The sequence below is a fragment of the Branchiostoma floridae genome, chromosome 3 (assembly GCF_000003815.2).
Source record: "Branchiostoma floridae strain S238N-H82 chromosome 3, Bfl_VNyyK, whole genome shotgun sequence".
NCBI lineage: Eukaryota > Metazoa > Chordata > Leptocardii > Amphioxiformes > Branchiostomatidae > Branchiostoma > Branchiostoma floridae.
In genome coordinates, this window is record NC_049981.1 from 16,060,160 (window position 1) to 16,079,765 (window position 19,606).

The following is a 19,606-nucleotide window of genomic DNA, read 5'->3' on the forward strand; positions in this document are numbered from 1 at the left end:
CGAAACCAATATTCAAACAAAGGTAAAAACTAAGTTGTCCCCTTTCTCAGGACCCATATACCCTGAACTGATAGAGCTAGCTGAGCGACCTTACAACAACGTAGTTTGAATATGGTGCAAGATGAAAAATGATGATTTAAAGACAAAGAAACACACAGAACCTGCCTTTACTATGCAGTTCGTTAATCGATCATTGGTCGCTGAGCAGTCGAAGCCTCTAATGGGTAGTGCGTGTTAGAATTTCTTTACGTGCTGTATACACGATGCTGTGTCCAGTTGATGACTGGTGTCGAAATCTGTCCAGGTCTTGGCTAAAAAGTCTATGTAATTCTGAGTCAGTACAGACTGAAGTATATATCACGAAACCTTTCTGCTTCATGACCAGTTTTTCTTCTCTTTGCGTTCCCAATGTGTAGCTTGAGTCCGTTTTCCGAGAGGAGTTCGGCGCTCTGTTGCTGGAAGTGCGGATAACTGGCTTTAGGTACGTTTCAATGTTAGGTTGCATGACGTTCTGACACATTCCAATTTCGAGGCGTCGATTGGCCGAAAGACGGGGTCAGCGCACATGAGCTAAAGAGTTCATGGCTCTGTTTTCTGGTGTTCTTGGCTAGACGTTTATTTTCTTTCGACGATGTACCTTACATGATTTCTCTTTACTGCGCAATGGGCTCCACCTTCCGATAACTTGTCCTAGACACCGTGGAGAACCCACTGCCCTGCGCGCATGCGGCCTCCGAAAGGCTTTGGGACCAGCTTGTACTTTTACCTTTACTTTCCTACCTTCCTACAGGTTTCGACTTTGTCATTGAAGTTAATTAAGATAAATAAAACATTGTCTTTAATAATGGTGAACAATCAACTAAGTAAGCCGAGGCATAACAAAAGGCTCTTAATTTTTCACGGTCTAAAATTTCTTTGACTTCATTTTTTTCAAAACCTCACATATGACAGCGAATTGTCATTAACAATTAAACAATACAATGGTGGTGAAATGCACAGTTAACGTCACTTTACGATTTCTATTAAATGTAATCTGCAACAGAACACCACACATCACGTCTTCTCCTTTGCATAGATGTCATCCAAGGACCGGTATCATTAAAACATTGCTTTTACGTTCTATCAAGTGACCGTTCGTATTTCTTAACCACACAGAAAGGGGAGTGTTGTGGTCGACTACGAGGTCTTGCTGGCGGACACGGCAACCGAAGTGACCTCAGAGGAGGTCCGAGAAACCTTCCTTGTGGCACTCAATGAGACGAGTGGCGAATTCCTCCCAGGCCTTGTGGTGGACCAGGAATCCGTGCAGGTTACTGGTAAAACACATAACTCAGGCCACTTTTTGTCCTCGTAGTGTATATGTATAATATGTGTTATTGTGTATAGGCACCATTGTTAAGCATGTCGAAATCCCATTAGCCTCTATGACCACTACCCTGACATTAGTTTTAGAACTGTAAGATCAGGTATGTTCTCGTGAGACATTGTCCTCGCAGGAGCACTTTTCAAAATAGCCGCAAAATATGCAAACATTATTATCATTTTTCGGACAAACCGTTTTATTCATGAACCATCATCTTCATCTCGGAATGTTTGCTCAAACTTCTCAGTGTGTCTTTGTTTTCCATGAAAAAAGTGCTGGACCTGCACTTCGCCATCCCATCCAAGTCTGTTTATTTTTTTGGGGACTGTTCTCCAAAAAGGGGAGGGGGTCATGACACCCCAATGTGCAGAACACCTCAAGTCCTAACACTTCAACACCCTAAGCCAACATCACTGTCTTGATTATCTCAAGCCCCCCTAAGACCTGCAGTCGCACCCCAGGAAGTTTCTTTTCTTGGTTGGGGGAGGGGGGAAGACCCATATATTTGTCGTTATACGACACTTACATCTTCTTTTATAATCTATGCTTGATGCTGTGTTTATGTAGAGTACCAGGCGGGCGTGCCACCGGGTGACACATTCCCAGAGTGGGGGATCGCTCTCATCTGTATCGGCGTCATCCTCACCATAGGGACTGCGGGCGCTGTCTTTTTGGTGAGACAAAGACATAATAGTACAACGACATCACACATACTCTAATACAACATACACACATGCACCCCCACACACAAACACACCCACACGCACACGCACGCACACACACGTAAAGACGTACTGACTTTCATAACTTTATAGGAATGAGTTCATCACTTAAGTACTGTAAATGCATTTCAAGTTCGCGGGGATTTAATTTTGCGGTATCGGGAAAAGGACTGTTCGTGGGGGTAAATTGACAACGCGAAAACCGGGAACATAAAACCACCGCGAACATTTCTGTATTTACAGTACCATTTTGGTCTCTGGTTACGCTTTGAAAAGACTAAGCTACATGTAAAGTTTTATTATACAAGAACGTTTCAACTCAAAATCGCAAGAACTTGTTGAAATAACCCAATTTGGCTTTTAACAAAAGATACGGAGGTGGAGGCACAATCATGGCAAACTAGACATCAGCAAGTATCGAGCACGGAGTGCCAAATATCACATCCCGCGAGCTAAAGTCGTGTTACCGATGGCTTACAACGACGTGTCCATCGAGATGGAGACAGTAGGGAAATCCCCGGACGAGAATGTTATCACGAATGAGATGCCCTCTTTGGTAAGTGCACACGGTTCATTTTGTAATGACACAATCAGTTGCAAGTCGTTTCTCGGGAACTCAATTTCGCTTTGTGGCGTTTAACGTTCGCGGTTGAAAAAAGTATAGTAGCACTGATACAAGTGAATAGTATATTAATACAAGGGAATAGTATATTCGCGGTGGAAATGACACAAAAATAAAACCAACGCGAACAAATTTTACAGCATTGAATACTTGTAGGTATGAATATATCAATGTCAACGGATACTACTGTGCAATCGGCTCTGTCCCTGAGTCCTCGCCAAAATGCGAGTTCACCAATGACTATGCAACTCTGCTGAAAATAGAGGTATTGACTGACATATGTGATACTTTGATTATATATACATCCAAGTCTTTGTCTGAATCTATTTTTTCTTTTTCCTCGCCAGGATGAACTCGACAAAGATAAAAGCCAAGTCGATAGCCACAGTGTCAAGGATACCAGCATTACCATCGAGGAGTAAAACAAGGAAGAAGCACGTTCCTAAAAAGTGCTACTAAGAAACAATGGTGACTGGTTTATTTCGAAATACAGATTGTCCCAGACAAACCAACCAACCGGCTGAATTACGACAGGACATTACAATCAGTTATCAATTACATATTCAATTAGGATTAATTAGATCTGAAGCACATTTACATGTAGAAGGAGGCACAGGTGACTAAAAACAAGTGATCTGTTTTATGACAATAGGTCATGAAGTATTGCGACAACAAGATGATTAAAATGTCGATGCAGACAGACAGACAGACAGACAATTATACTCAAGCGTTTTGAGACCATACTTATACAAAAAATTTCATTATCATATTGTTTGTGGCATTGATATCATTTTGATATACTAAGTAATATACAACTTTTTTTATCAATAACATGCTATATTGAGCAATAGCCATTCAATGTTAGAGATGGGCAATGACCAGATAATGAATCGCTCACAGATTTATCTTAGATGCCAAGTCTTAAGTTTCTTGCGACTTTTAGCTATAGTGTAAATAAAGTAGCTAAGGACGTGTGTCTTACAGGACTTGAGGCAGTAGTCACCGATAAATTGACCACCTTGTCCGGGAGAAAGCTCCAGGTGCTCCGTGAATTAATTTCACTGGGTTGGAACTCACTGGCTAACAAGTTCTTTATTTTACAACCAGGATCATTGTACAATCATTAGCCGACGTCTCGGTGACTGTCTGTCACATTTCTCATGGCAATTCTGGCTGGTACTATTCCACGCTGCAGCTAGGTGGCGCTGCGACCGTTTGAGACTGCACTGCTAGCAGCGACACCTAGATGCAGTGTGCAATAGAACCAGTCAGGGAGGTGATAGAAAGTCACTGAGACGTCGGCTAATGATTGCACATAGATCCTGGTTGTAAATACAAAACCTTGTCCAGTTATAGAGGCTGATCATGCCTGCCATGTCTATGAAGGTCCTTACAGATACGTCATACTTATCAACATATTTGTTCAAGCATCGTCTCAAAGGAAAATGTGTGACATTTGAGCTGCTTTATGAACTTGTTCAGTAACAGTGGGTAAGAAGCTAACACGTGGAACCACTGCTTTTAGATATTTGTTTATTTATCATTAGTCATTTTCCGCATGAACAATGAAGCCCCGAGAATGATTTATTCTACATACATATATTTATGTATTTGTTTTAAGATAGCAAAAATTATGATTTAGACTGTAGACCATTGCATCACAGTGATAAACAAAGCTTTAAATCTTTTTGAGTTAGCATTGTCTGTTAATATCTTCATCAATAAAACCGAAGTTTTTCTGGCTTTGTGCATTTGTTTGTCAAAACGACTACTAGTAACCTGCATCTGGAACAAGGCTGTTGCTAGAGCCGACCGACTCTCGGCTCCACGAAAAACATTTGCCCAACTTACTTGGCCTTAGCGCCCTGAGGACGACCTGTATTTATAGTTCTAGAGGAGGAGGGGAAACAGTAACGAGCTTTCCCTCAGACGATACGTGTAAACAAACGACATGTAACAAGTGCGGCTGTCATTCCACGCACGCGCGGTATGTGCATGAGTGTTCCGGGACAACACTCCCGCTCGTCTGTCACAATTTCTATTTGGATCAAATCATCGTAATGGCAGGGGGACAACTTAGTGAGGAAACTTTCAAACTAGGCTAACAATCTGTCGTAACCGTGAATATCCAAAGTAATCTATTTGAAAGGATATGTACAAAATAATAAATGTCTGTCACAGAATAACTGCTTTCTGTTTTGAAGCACTAAAAACAAAACATGTACCCTATTCATTAAATGGACTCTGCTGTGCTGACGACCAGATTAAAAAACGCCCAGACCAAGCCCCTAATTCAGAAAGCTTTGGAGATAACGCATTTATACCCCCGCTGCAGCCCTTTTAGTTTGTGTAGCCGCTTTATTTGTAATAACAAGAAGAATAAGGAACGAAGTACAATGATTGACTTAAATGTCACCACCGTCCTCGCTGTGGTCTTTATCGTTCTGGTGGATGCCTGGGCGGTGTGGTACTATTTCCGTCGGCGAGGGACGCCGCCCGGGCCCGTGGCCTTCCCCGTGATCGGTAGCCTGGTATCTCTCGGCGACACGCCGCACGAGACGTTCAGCGCGATGGGGAGGACATACGGGAACATCTGTAGTTTCTGGCTCGGTACACGACTGGTTGTTGTGTTGAATGGGTACGAGACCATGCGAGAGGCGTTCTTAGACAAGGCTGGCTGTTTTTCGCACAGACCGAGCTATTTTCTACCGAAGTTGGCCTCGGGAGGAATAAGCGGTGGTAAGTAAGCTTTTTTTTTTTCATCTTGTATTAGTACATGGAGTGAACTTAGCTTTGCCTCCTATGCAGTTTTTCATTCACCTATTTTATGTCCACAAATTGATAGCAGCACGACAGCTTATGCATTTCGTCGCCAAATGCCGTAGGACGTTATTTAAGTTTCCTTGTCAGTTATGAATAGCTTTGACGAACTGGAAAATAAACAATTGTTGCACAGAAATGAAAAGGGGGATATGTACAAATAGATGCTTATTTGTATTTCTGAATTATGAACTGAATAATGTACGAGTCAAATGTTGTTTTTTCCTCATATTGTTTTGTCTGCTTCGCTTGGAAACTGAACAAATATTTGCTTATGAAAACTTATGCACACTACCTTTGTGACGTCACTCGAGGTCTACGACTTCGAACACTGCCTTGCATGACTTAGATTTCATAAAAACACTGTGTCCTTTTCAATAGAGGACAAATATCTTTAGTTGTGATCGTATCATCGTCAACATTCAATGTCTAAAGGCTCTTGCTCTACACTCACAACACACACATGAAAATACTATCTAGAACAAGTAATTCACAGACTATATGTAACGTTATAGGGCAATGATGTGGCTGAAAGTTGGTAATTGGTTGCAGCTATAGGAGACAGCAAGTTCAACATCCAACAATATTTCAAACCCTAAGAAATCACGAGTGACTGTTGTGACTAGCTGTGCTGCTGTATAAACATGACTTTGACCGCTGAGAAACTCATAAAAACGTTAGCATCTATTCTGTACTCACTTTGCAATCGACATTCAGGACACGATGATAGTGTCATGTAAGCTATTCTAGTTGATAAATAGCATGCCTGACGAATGAATCCAAAGTCTTTAATAGATAAAGCAGTGACTGCCTTTTCCCCACATAGTAACCCGAGCGCCCAGACTTACGATCTGATACTGGATCTGATACAATGACAACGTTGATACTGTCTAGTGACCTAAACCGACCCCGAGAAAAATACCTCCCCATATTGGGATAGCAGGAAGCCCAGCCGTCCACATTAAGACTGTACCATTTCTAAAACGTTTAGAGTGACTGGTTGAATGAACTATCTTTCATTATAGATTTTACTGCAATCATCATGCAAATCAACATATATGGCTTTATTTGCATGCACAAATGCTACGTTAACGTTTTCGTAGACGAGCAGAACATGAAAATAGTAGCTCCCTCTACTTTTAATGTGGTACAGTCCAATCGCCAATATGTCGTCTGTCAACAGTAATTAGAGATCCCCAGACCAAAATGAAGCTTCCGGAATTAGATGTTATCTTCAAATGGTCTATTTGATTCCAGTGATCCCTTGCAAATTAGGTTAAAAAGTTTCACCCCCATCTTTCAGGCGACTTTTTGCTTGGTTCAAATGTTCCGGTTATCTTTTGTTTCGAAACGTTTAGTGATTAAGACATGCTGTCAGGTCTGAGTTGTTAAGCAAACAAAGAAAAGAGAAACTAGACATATTTCAATGAAATGGGACCAGAAAACGCAAACATGAAATTGAATGCTGCCTTTATAACATCCAATTTCGCTCACGAATGCCATTGTTTTGGCCATACTGAAATATTATAACGATTTCAGCTGTTTTTGTAAGAAATTCTGCTTGATAATTGCAAGATAACAAACAAAAATGCTGTCATTTGAAGACTCTGGGGTCTCAGTCGGTATCCATGCGGAAGTACGGGTCAGTAAAGATCATAAAGTCACGTAAATGGTTCTACTCGATAGTCAGAGTTCATCAGCTGATACGTCATATATCACTGACAAATGTTAGCCATCCTTAGCCCTGCAAGAATATCCGAAGCCAAAACAGGGACCGTTCATTTTACTCATGCGTCGTGATTACGTTGAAGTGATTGCGAAACGTCGGTACATGGTACATTTGTGCAGTGCATTTTGTCCGTCGAATTTGCAAATATTGAGTCAGCTAACATCGTTTCGTGTGAAGCAAATCTACTTGAAGCATCTAAGATTTCATAGTTGATGGCAAGTAAACTGTTCAGTGACACACGTTGGAGAAAACTATTTCAGTTTCAATTTCAGTTCATTTATTTATCCAGGATTTGCATGCCACATACTGGGGATTCCCGTGGCATAGGGGAGGGGGGGGGGGGGTACTTAGTAACATATCATTACAAGAAATGATCATAAAAAACAAATTAAAACAAGAGTTCGTAGACCTCAGGCCTGCATGAAATGTATTGGGTTTCTGTAGACCTATTGTGTATTTTTGCCTTTTTGTCTGTGGTACGTGGTTGGAAAAATGAGCTTTTTACCGTGTTGGTTGTGCACCATGCAAAAGTCTGACTCTGAAATTCCATTTTCTGAATTTGTAAGTTTGGACATGGATGAACATTACTTATTTTGGATTTCTTAAGTATGTAACCAACCACAGTACTTTGAAGTTGTTGAGACGCTACCTTTTTTGTCTCAGATGGCCCATGCACATGTAGTTACTCTGTCACATGATATAAATATCTTCCTATTTCAATGTACTGACCTAATGCAGCTGCTAAGTCTCCTTGGTTTGTGTTCTTCCAATGATATTCATTAAAGATTTATTTCTGGGGTGTTATTCACTTGACATCGGAATGTTACTTGCATAATTTGACCAATGATACTTTTATCTGTAGTTCCATAGACATTAGACAATATGAATAGTGGTAGCCCCCATGCAGCAGCAACAGTTAGTCCCCAGGGTGGTATGATATTTTCATTCAATCCATCCAACCCAAACCTAAATCTCCTGTAGTATCTAAGCCAAATTTAACAGCATAATTTACTATGAAAAATGTCCTTGTCAATCCCATTTATAGATGGCAAGCTGCTGGCAATGGAAGCTTTGAAAAGTTCAGAAGCTGTTGTAGTCAGAGCAAACACCCAGCAAACATCCCCGCAAACCAATGAGCAGTTGCTTAGAAGGGGAATTTCATCATATATTTGCCGCGACAAAATGCAACAAACGATACTGAATTTAAAACAGAACAAAGCTAAGCCTCCACCACTTAACCCTGCCTGTACCATAGATTAAGCAGGCCCAAAAACCAAGCGAATATGACTAGCCCAAAACAGCAAATTACCTGTATACAGTATGGAAATGGCATTACCAAAGAAACAAAAAGAAACACAGGACAAATCATACACATACCTTTCTCTTATGCCCACTCTCTATACAGTTCTCCTCCACATTAGAAAATTGCATCTTCTTCTGTTTAAGTTCAAGTTCAACCATGATTGCCAACAGGGTAAAGGAACTTGTACCAGAACTTTAAACTCAGTACTATACAGCTCTAGAAACACCACAAAGAGTAATAAGCAAACTCCAATTATACCTGACCAACAGATATATAATCTGGCACACTCCCGTCATCTGGCAAACTGTCAGTGCCACTAAGTAACCTGATACATTGAAGGTAGCCCAGGCCAGATGATGGTTCTACACCCAACCATAATCTGTTTTTAAAATCAAGCAGATATTGGGAGGATGCCCCAACCACACTAAAACAGGGTCAACCTATACAGTATCAAGTTCAAGCACTAGGAGGCTCAAAATCAAACCTGACCACCAGGACACCACAAACAACTCACGTACCAAATGGCAACACAATGGCACCTTGCGTTCCGGAGATACAGCGCACGCCCCGTGCCCGCACAAAAGGTAACCTAAAATGTCAAGTTCAAGCACCAAGGGCGCCAAAATCAAAATTGAGCATTATTCAGCCACCGCCGACACATGTGCCAAATATCATCGCGCCAGCACCAGCCGTTCAGAAGATATAACTCCGGAAACACCCCTCCCGGACACAAAATTCGACCTGCCGGGTCAAGTTCAAACGCGACAAGGCCCAAAGTCAATCCTAGGCAACAGGCAACAACCCCCCACCCATGCACCAAAAATCGTCGCAATCGCGCGTATCGTTCCGGACACACAGCGCCAAAAGTGCCCCCAAAACACCAAAAATGCCACCTGCAATGTCAAGTTCAAACGCCAGGAGGCCCAAAATCAAACCTGAGTGTTAGGCTACCACCCCCAACCCACGTACCAAAAATCGTCGTGCTCGCACCATCCGTTCACGAGATACAGCGCCCTACATCCCCGGCTACCGAAAAGTTCCCACCAGCATCAAAACCATACCTGCATACATGCAGGTAATAAATTAGCATTCACACAAAACTATTTCAAAGATTGTTCATGTTGTTTTCATTGTATCTATTACTTTTAGTGGCTAAAACAATTAGCCATAGCAGGCCTTATTACATCTTTAGACCAAATGAACAGATCAACTGAATTGTATCAAACAATTACACCATATCTAGAATACTATAAGATGCTTAATAAATATAAATTTTTGGGGGTTAATTTTGCGGTCGGTAGAAAATGGAGCGGTTTCGATGGCTTTAGGCGAGCAGAAAATATTCGCATTAACGAGGTTACCTCGAAAACCCATATGTGCAGTCAAAATCTCGGAAAGCATTTCAACTTTTATTATGAAAAAGCGTCGCGTTCCGCCAGAGCTCTATTCGTCTTTGATAGGCCTTGTGAAACTGCAATTTCATCAAGTATGATGGTATATGTACTGTTTTGTATAAAGAAAAAAATCCTTCTGTGAATCTTATTTCATTTCGTATATTTCAGATTCCACACCACGGCCCTCCCATTGGAGAGCTCAGCAACGGCTCAGCTCCTACATCGTTCGTAGTTTCACCCTCGGTCAGACCGTCAGCTTGGAAAGAAAAATCACTGTCGAAATACAAGGCCTGTTCGATCATGTAACCAGCATGCAAAGCGCGCCCTTTGACCCAGAAAGACTTCTCCTCAAGAGCGTTGCCAACACGATTTGCTCCGTCATCTTTGACGTCACGTTTCCTTACGATCATCAGGAATTCTGCGGCTTTCTAGAACTTTTCAAGAGGAACACCGACGCAGCCTCGAAGATTCCTCTCGGCAACTACTTTCCCTTTCTAAGGCACCTTCCAATCGGTGGGCATAAGGAGTGTTTTGAGAATAGCGAAGTGGTGCAGGTGTTTATTCTATTCTATTCTATTTCTATTGCATTTCATCTTATTTTATTTACATATTATACTTATTGAGAATCGGGCAAAAAGTGCGTATTGAACCGCTCTGCTTTTGATAAAAATACAATCCAACATACATATAGGTTCAAGATGGATAAGGGAAATTTAAACATGAACAAGACAGGAAGGTGTATGACTGATCACGAAAATCTCTCCGTATAGTCAGCAGAAGAGTGAACAATATGTAAATACTTATGGTTGTGAAAGTGTGGGGTTTTGGAAGTGTGCCAAGCTTTAATAAGTTACAATGTTAAGGAGATATGGTAACAGTGAACGTCTTTGATTGGTAGAAAGTTTCCAGTATAGAGGCCTAGTGCTTAGTTGTTTTACTATCGTTACACAACAAGATTATCTATAAACAATCAAGACATGCAATCATCCGAAGTTTCGGTGACCGAGTGAGTGCTGATATTGCGCTTAGCACCGCATTTTTAACAGCGACACCTAGCTCTATTAGCTGACAATGCGCTTAGCACCACATTCTTAACAGCGACACCTAGCTACATTGTGGAATAGTACCGGTAAAAAAATGCCCCGAGGAAGGTGACAGACGGTCACCGAATCTTCGGTTGTGATCTTATGTATTGATTGTTTATAAAGGATCTTGTTATCCAGTGACTTACCAACCTGATGACCTTATTGACGGAACCTGCAGGTATTCATGAAGAAGACGGTGGCTGAGCACAGAGAAAAGTTCGACCCGGAGAAACTGAGGGACTTTACGGACGTCTATCTGTCAAAAGTTCGAGATGCAAATGATGGGATCAAGTTTACCGATGATTTACTCATGGAAGCGATTCGGTATTTGGCTAATGTTTTTTTTTTCTGTATAAGATGGTACACATTTCTCTCTCTGCTTAGAGGTTAGCTGTGAAAGGAGGTGAACTAGACCATTAACGGTTTTGCAGTGCTTGCCAAAGGGCTATAGAAATGGACTTGAACTTTTCTCTTTGAACAAATATGTTTAATGCCTTATATTGTTACGAAGCAGAAATGGCTGAAGTTTATTAATGAATAGAATTTGAATAGACCTTTTCACGAGTCCCATTGCATGCTCGTAGACGCAGGGCACTTTGGGTAGCTAAATGAGCAAATGTCATCACCATGACAACATAGACCGGACCGGACACAAGCCAAGTTGTCATGGTTATTGTACTGTCCAAAGTGCTCTACTTCTGCCAGCACGCGATGCGGTCTTTGTCTATTGGTTTATTACATCACCCCAAATTTACGCTATACTCTCTTTACCAGGGACATATTCGTGGCAGGTACGAGTACCGCCGCCGCCGCTCTACAGTGGGCTATCCTCTACATGACGGTGTATCCGGAAGTTCAGGAAAAGGTTCGCGTACATTTATTTTGAAGTTGCACGTTTTACAGCCTAGTAGACCACTTTATAGTACGTTGCACTTGCATGCGGCCAACTGCTCCATAACGTCATAAGAATCGAACGGGAAACAAAAAAAGGAATTTTCCTTTGAGTCAATAGTGTAAACATAATTCAAATTCAAACTTTCTTTCATTGCAAAGAATCCGCTTCCTCTTTCCTCGGGTACATTGACCAATTGACCTCTAGAATGTGACCTTTCGGAAACATCATTTGGGACGAAGTCTGTATCGTCCACCGTCCCTGTCTCTAAGCATCTTCGTTTAATATTCAAAACTTCGCATGTACAGTGGGATGTTGACACTTTTAGGGTAAATATGTCGGAGGTGAAAGCCCCTGAGACATAAATATGTCCGTCATGTAAAGTTATCAAGTATGCTGGTGACAGGAACTATTTATAAGTTTATATCGGAGCCTTCAACTTTGACATAATACCCACGGTGCATCTCGCTGCGTATGTGCAGTTAGAACCATGAAAATGCTTATAACACGAGCAGTTAAACGAATTATCTGTAGCATTGTCTTCCCATGTAACCTATTTAGTGAAGATAGTGTTTTGTTTTATCATTCAGGTACAGGATGAGATTGACCGTGTGGTCGGCAAGGACCGCCTCCCCTCTTTGATTGACAGGTCTAACCTTCCATATACGGAAGCCACCATGATGGAAGTGAGCCGCCTGCGGCTAACCGGGCCCTTGTCTCTCACTCACGTCACCCAACAGGACACGGAGCTCTCCGGATTTAACATTCCAAAGGTAGGGGATACGTGAAAAAGTACCTACATTCTGAAGCATCATTGTATTGAAAGGCGGAACATACATGTACTGTTGTTTAAACGAATTTATAAACTCTTAAACCCTTAAACTGCCAGAGTTTCAGCCCAACAAAATGCTCTCAATGTCAGGCTTTGACCGCTGAAAAGAAACCCTCGAACATGGCTGACCCCCTAACTTCGGGTTTCGCGCCACACGCTTTTTCTTCCGGTAAGGCCATGTTGATTTGATTATATGGATGACATCCTCTGGGAACTCCAAAACTGATGCGAGCGAGCGAATAAAAAAAAAGTTTAGCAAAAAAAAAAAAAGTTGCCTCCAGTATGAAATCAAAGTGGCCAGGAAGGTTGAACATAGGACTAAACACACATAGTATGGTATACCAACAGTTAGGTGTAGGGACCAGTACATTATACAGGTGCAAGACATTTTTTTTCTTCTTGGACCAATCCGAAAAAAACAGACCTGGAAAAAAATCAGAGGAACAGGTTTCGCCAATTACAAAATGGACACACTATGTCGGCAGGCATTTGGGGTCTTACCAGGGGCCAACAAGAGGAAGTCAAGTAGAGTTTATAGTCAATTGTACCAAGTTTTTACCTTATTATATGGAGATGGGATTTTTGAATGCCAGTGGGAGCCCAATAATCCACCAGAAAGATTCCTTTGTAGCAAAACTGACCAATTACCATTGTTTTGAGTATTGCCAATTCTCAAGTTTCGACATATCCGGACCTGAAATGATTCTCTGGACCTGAACGGGACCTGAATTTTCTGTACTGGTACCTCCCCCTACCAACAGTAGATTTTTTTCTTTCTGTCCTTTCACATCTTATTCTTTGACTTTAGATTTATTTTGGCATTCCTTGTTATTCAAGAAGATCAAGATTAGACTATGATTAGTTATCTGTTTTCTGATACTTTTTTTCAATCTAGGGAATATTTGTGCTCATTTTACAGCTGCTTTGCACAATTTGTTGTGTGGTCGAAAACTTTTTTTTTTTTTTGGAAACGGCCGAAAATTGGTGCGAGCGCGGATGTCATCCATATAATCAAATCAACATGGCCTTAAATCAACATGGCCTAAGGCCATGTTGATTTGATTATATGGATGACATCCTCCGGGAACTCCAAAATTGATGCGAGCGAGCGAATAAAAAAAAGTTTGGCCCAAAAAAAAAGTTGGCTTCAGTATGTAATCAAAGTGGCCAGGAAGGTTGAACATAGGACTACAAACACATAGTATGGTATACCAACAGTTAGATGTTGCGACCAGTACATCATACGGGTGCAAAACATTTTTTTTCTTCTTGGACCAATCTGAAATAAACAGACCTGAAAAAAAATCAGACGAACGGGGTTTGCCAATTGCAAAATGGACACACTATGTCGGCGGGTGTTTGGGGTCTTACCGGGCCAAAAAGACAACAAAAGCGAAGTGAGTAGAGGTTATAGTCAAGTTTCTACAGTCAAGTTTCTACAGGCAAAGGTACAGAGACAGTTAGCCTTTATTACATGAAGATGGGATTTTAAAATGCCAGTGGTAGTCCAATGATCCTTTGTAGAGATTCCTTTGTAGCAAAATTGACCAATTACCATTGTTTTGAGTATTATCAGTTCTCAAGTTTCCACAGACAATCAGGTCCAGGTTCACGTCCACCTGGAAATGATCCTCTGGACCTGAACGGGACCTATCCTGAATTTACTGGTACATGTACAAACCCCTACCAAAAATCCTTTTTTTCTTTCTTTCTGTCCTTTCACATCTTATTCTTTGACTTTTGAGATTTATTTTGGCATTCTATGGCATCAGTTATCGATTTTCTGATACTTTTTTTTCAATCTACGGAATATTTCTGTTCATTTTACAGCTGCTTTTCACAATTTACTGTGTGGTCCAAAACTTTTTTTTTTTTGGAAATGGCCGAAAATTGGTGCGAGCGCGGATGTCATCCATATAATCAAATCAACATGGCCTAATGTCCAACTCTCGATGAGTCGGCAATAATTGACATAACGTTATGTTACTTCAGGGAAACCCTATCCCGGTTATAACCGGGCGCGGCACACAGGGCATATATCTGTATGCCGGCTATATCAGGGCTTGGCAGTTTCAGGGTTTATACATACGTAATAAGTACACCTCAACAGCCTTCAGTGTTTTAAAAGCTAGCCTACTGTTGTTTTCTATTCACAATTCGTATATTGTATGATTCTGATAACGTCTTGGGAATATGTATACAGGTGATATATTTCGAGTTTCTTGTTTAGTTGTACTTCATTAGTTATACCAGTCAGATTCTAATTGACATTACATGTGCTCATTGATCACCACAGGGAACAGTTATCATTCCCAACGTGTGCTCGGTCAGCACCAACCCGGAAGTATGGAAGAACCCGCTGGAGTTCGACCCGGCTGGTTTCCTGGACAGCGACGGGCGCCTGATGAAGGAAGGGGTCTTCTTACCGTTCTCTTCTGGTAATATTTCATTCTAACATATCGTGAACAAGATCTTTTCTTGTACGTGTTGTTAAATCATAGCTAATCTATTATGAATTTCTGTATTGATTAAAATTAAAGTATGTCCATTGATTACCTTCTGTTTCTCGTCGGTGAATATGACTATTAGTATTATATAATGGAGAATATGTAAACGTGAAAGTACAAACACACAGCAGTCTAAAAACAATTCCGCCTCGCGTGAAGTAGCTTCCCATTGACCCCGTGACCTGGCATGTCTGATACTTTCTGTCACATCTGTGTGGCTAAATGACCACGGACACACAAGAACATACCAAACAGGCACACGGGAAAAAGTATTTGCACACGGAAGCAAACAATGGTTGTATTGAAATAAACCCACTTCACTTAAAGTGGCGGCGGCACCATGGGGGCAGTGGGGGCGGCCGCCCCCACAAAAAATAGGTCGTGGGGGCGTCGCCCCCACGATAGAATAAGCTGCAACACTCAAAATCAAGCTGAAACCCTTGTGTATATTTTCACTAATGGAAATTCCAGCAAATCTCGCTAGTCTACTGGCAAAATTTGGCCCTAAAATGCAGGAAATGACGTTTCAGAGGGTCCAGATTTCAAAATTTCAAAGGACCTCCCTTGTGAGGATTCGCGCCTTCGGCACTGGACATGGTGGGAAAATGCTACCGGAGCGTCGTCCCCCACGACCTTTTTCTAGTAGAAAGTTCATTATCAAACTTTGTTTACAAGCAAAATGTTCCCCTCAAATGCAGGAAATGGCATTCAAAGTGTCCTGATTTAAATATTTCTCCAAAACTCCCTTGCGGCGGCTTGCGTCTTCGGGGTTCCCGACGACGTAGTGCAAAATATGTTGGTGCGTGGGTCGTCGCCCTCAAAAATCGTTTTCTCTACTAGAAGTTTAATTAATATAATATAAATTCAGCTTAGTCTGTCTGCAAAATTTGTCCCTCAAAATACAGGAAATGGCGCTTCAGAGGGTCTAGATTTCAAAAACTTCCAGAACCTACCTTGCAACGGCTCGTACCTTCGCCGCTCGAGATGGTGAAAATATGTTGGGGGTGTCGCCCTCAATAACTAAAGCTAAAACTATGTGTATTTTTGATAGAAATGTCACTGAAGTTAGCTTAGTCTGGCAGCAAAATTTGCCCCTCAAAATACAGGAAATAGCGTTTCAGAGGGTTTAGATTTGAAATTTTTCCGGGGTGGCATGCCCCCGGACCCCCCTAGAAGGGTCGCGCCGGAGGCGCGACGCCTCGGGCCTTCGGCACTCGAGTGATATGAGAAATTTTCGCCCCCACAACTAAAAAATTGTGCCGCATATTATTTATTATTATTTGATTTAATCTGACTTTTATTTCGACGAATGTTCCCAGAAATCTATACAGCTTGCCGTGTCAGATCACCATATTGGCTACCTATATACAAGTCAACTTGCTTGCTATGAAAGAATTACATTCGAATCGTTTACGTAATCTATGATGCCCACTTTACTTGTATTTCAGGCTGGTGTGCGTCCAACCCCGGCGAGCAGCTGGCGCGCATGCTGATGTTCCTGTACTTCTCCTGCCTCATGCAGCAGTTCCGCTTCCAGAAGCCAGATGGCGCTCCTCCGCCCAGTTTGAGACCCAAAGCAGGCCTGAATCTCGTCCCCTGCCCTTATGAAATAGTTGCTATCCCACGAACTTAGTGTTCTTTTCTGGATTTGTTTATCACAGTATGTGGCTAAAGACTGTGGTCTTATCAATTTTGTCCTGAGAAAAAAAAGGAGCCTAGTACCCATGCTGGTCCCAGCTCCCGCCCGCTCCTGTGCCGCTTCCCTGCCGTACTGTACGTGTATTCTACCGAGAAGCGATCAGAGGAATCAAGAGTAGAACGGATTCCAGACTAAAAAAGAGGCACAGATTCTATTACCAGTAGTAGTAGCTGTCTTTGTCTCGTGATGCCAATATATGACTTTCTTGTTTAGAAAGTCAAATATGATTTAAAGGATTTTCTTTAGAAACAGACAATTTTTTTCTACGTGAAACGATAAAAGAGCAAAAATGATAAAATCCAGCTTTTAATGCCCCAAATGACGTATGTGCTAAAATCAACCGATCCAACGCAACCAATAAATTGGGGCCTGGACGCAGTTCTAACGAGCATTCCTATTGGATGTGGGTTGTACTTCCCGACTTGCAATAAACTTCGTTATCTACTAGTATTACCTTTGTATGGATCAACCTATCAAAGAATAGCAATAAAGCCTACTTAATGTACGTGTAGATACATTTAGCGTATTTAGCTTTTATATGTGCCTACATGATCACTTGACATGCCACCGATGTTGTGCTCTTGAACGTTACACGACTTTCTTCACTAGGCTCCACCCAGGTGTAAAAATGTTGGAAAGGTTTCAGTTGAGCTACGCCTCCTAACACAGTGGATAAAAACCCAATGCCTTCACGGCCTCAAAAAGGCTATGGGACTATATTTACCTTTGTTCGTTTAGTCGATGGGAAGTTGTAGGAACAAACTTGAGTGTTCTGTACTGTCTGTAGTATGTGACGTTGTTTATAGCCTATTTGATTAAGGACGTGTTGTTTGTAGATCACTTGTGCTGTCAAAAACATGATTTTACCCGTCATACATACCTATATTGATCTATATTATGTTTTAAAGAACTTTAAAAGTCATTAATAACTGGGGATTTGCATTCCTTGTATCACGTATGCGAGTCAAATAAAGATTGAGAGAGAATCAAGATTATCTCTGTGTTTGAGACAGCCAACGGTTTATCTGTGCTCTGAGCCAGTATGGTCTACATGCCTTCTTAAGTTTCTCCGTGAGGCATAGCGAGCTATTTCAAATCACTAGAAAAAAAAGATTAACGATGGCCATGGGAAAATTGACAACGCTAAATTCGAGAAGGTCGACAACGTTTAAATCATGAATGCCGGCAACGCTATACGCTAAATTCGGTACCTGTAGGCCGGCAACACCCACCATCCGGGGGCATGCTACATCCAGGAAATATTGAAACCATGACCTTTTGAAACGCAATTTCTTGCATTTTCACTGACAGACTAAGCTAAGTTTGATGGCATTTTTATCAACAAAATTTGCTAGTATGCTAAGCTGTGTTTGATTAAATGTCTACTACTGTATTAAAAAAAAAAACAGACAATGTTATTTTTGTGGAGTGTCTGACCCCCTGTCACAACTCTAGGATACATTCAGGATCATTCTGCTACGCATAAAGCGAGGGTCAGACGGAGGCGGAGAGGGAAGGACGATCAAGATGTGATTAAGATTGACTCCAGATGTTTTCTGCCATCCTGGTGTTACTCGCCAAGGTTGACCAACAACGATGTCATTGATCATCTCATACGACGTACTCACATGACAAAATTTGTAGTCAAAAATGGCCAAAAAAACAAACAAATTAAGATATTTTGAAATGATCTATGAATAAAGTGCCCTGTGGGCATATCTTCAATGCACTTCTGTACCAAATTTCAGGTCATTTGGTTTCAATACAAGGGCATAGGAGCCAACAATATGAATTTTTAGTCAAAAAAGGCCGAAAACCCCCAAATAATTCTTTTTTAAAGAAATCTATGAAAAAAAAAATTCAATGGGTCCTGTGGCCATATGTCCAATGCACCTCTGTACCTAATTCCAGGTCATTAGGCTGTAATACCAAGGCACAGGGGCCCATGGCCAAAATATATATTTTTTTGTCAAGAAATGACAAAAAAAAACAAAAACATTTAGGCGGTAGATAGCTTTTAGCGTCATGACAAAGTGGGGCAAGTTTTAGCCCCCTAATATTTAACTGCGAAACTAGTTAACTGCTGGGGTGTTTTTGTCAAGACACTCCAAAGAGGATAACTGCAGAAAGGAACGATGGATTGCCATCATTTTAGGCATGCAGGTAGCTTAGGCAAAGATATTCATAATGATATACATGTTATGGGTTTAATGTGCATAATTAAAGAGGAAATTGTATCATTCCATTGTTCTCAATAACTGGACTTCAATAAATGTAACACATATAATTATGATAGGTGGAGTATAAGCATATACCAAATATGCAAAAGAGGAACTGATTTGCATAATATATACATGTCTACCTGTGTACCGAGGGTCGATTACGCTTTACGTGAAATGCACTGGCTTCGCTTTATATTTACGGCAAAATTTCCAGTCCTCACTGCAAATTAGTAATTGAATAGCTTCTCTACGAATTACGGGAAATCAAAAAGACCTTGCGGAAAAGAGCATGCAAAGTTGGAGATCCTCCTATAGCATTTCTCCGTTCCGGGTTCCTGCGTGCCGGATTTCTGCGTGCCCGATTCCTGTGCCTCTATTTATATAACATAAATAACAGTATGTAGACAAGGTGCATG

The 19,606-nt window shown here is 41.3% G+C and overlaps 2 protein-coding genes across 2 annotated transcripts in view; both read left to right on the forward strand.

Annotated features, from left to right (window-relative positions):
* Positions 1-4,279, forward strand: part of LOC118411720 (mucin-1-like) — a 7,849-nt gene extending 3,570 nt beyond the window's left edge. The window contains exons 2-7 of the mRNA XM_035814202.1: positions 51-103; positions 417-481; positions 1,156-1,316; positions 1,931-2,037; positions 2,456-2,641; positions 3,055-4,279. Coding sequence (XP_035670095.1) covers positions 51-103; positions 417-481; positions 1,156-1,316; positions 1,931-2,037; positions 2,456-2,641; positions 3,055-3,129 — 647 coding nt within the window. The 3' untranslated portion in view covers positions 3,130-4,279. The remainder of the gene's footprint in view (positions 1-50; positions 104-416; positions 482-1,155; positions 1,317-1,930; positions 2,038-2,455; positions 2,642-3,054) is intronic.
* A 696-nt stretch (positions 4,280-4,975) lies between these two features.
* Positions 4,976-17,241, forward strand: LOC118410798 (cytochrome P450 2U1-like). The gene is made up of 7 exons (XM_035812622.1): positions 4,976-5,446; positions 10,122-10,507; positions 11,217-11,362; positions 11,813-11,903; positions 12,521-12,703; positions 15,059-15,200; positions 16,718-17,241. Exons 1-7 carry the CDS (start codon positions 5,104-5,106, stop codon positions 16,900-16,902), a joined length of 1,476 nt encoding a protein of 491 aa, XP_035668515.1. The 5' UTR covers positions 4,976-5,103; the 3' UTR covers positions 16,903-17,241.
* The last annotated feature ends 2,365 nt before the right edge of the window (positions 17,242-19,606 follow it).

Excerpts from the sequence above, each read along its gene's own strand:
- LOC118410798 (XM_035812622.1), top strand. The coding sequence starts at position 5,104 with ATGATTGACTTAAATGTCACCACCGTCCTCGCTGTGGTCTTTATCGTT. Across the intron at positions 5,447-10,121 it reads CTCGGGAGGAATAAGCGGTG|ATTCCACACCACGGCCCTCC; the intron begins GTAAGTAAGCTT and ends CGTATATTTCAG. Across the intron at positions 10,508-11,216 it reads AGAATAGCGAAGTGGTGCAG|GTATTCATGAAGAAGACGGT; the intron begins GTGTTTATTCTA and ends CGGAACCTGCAG.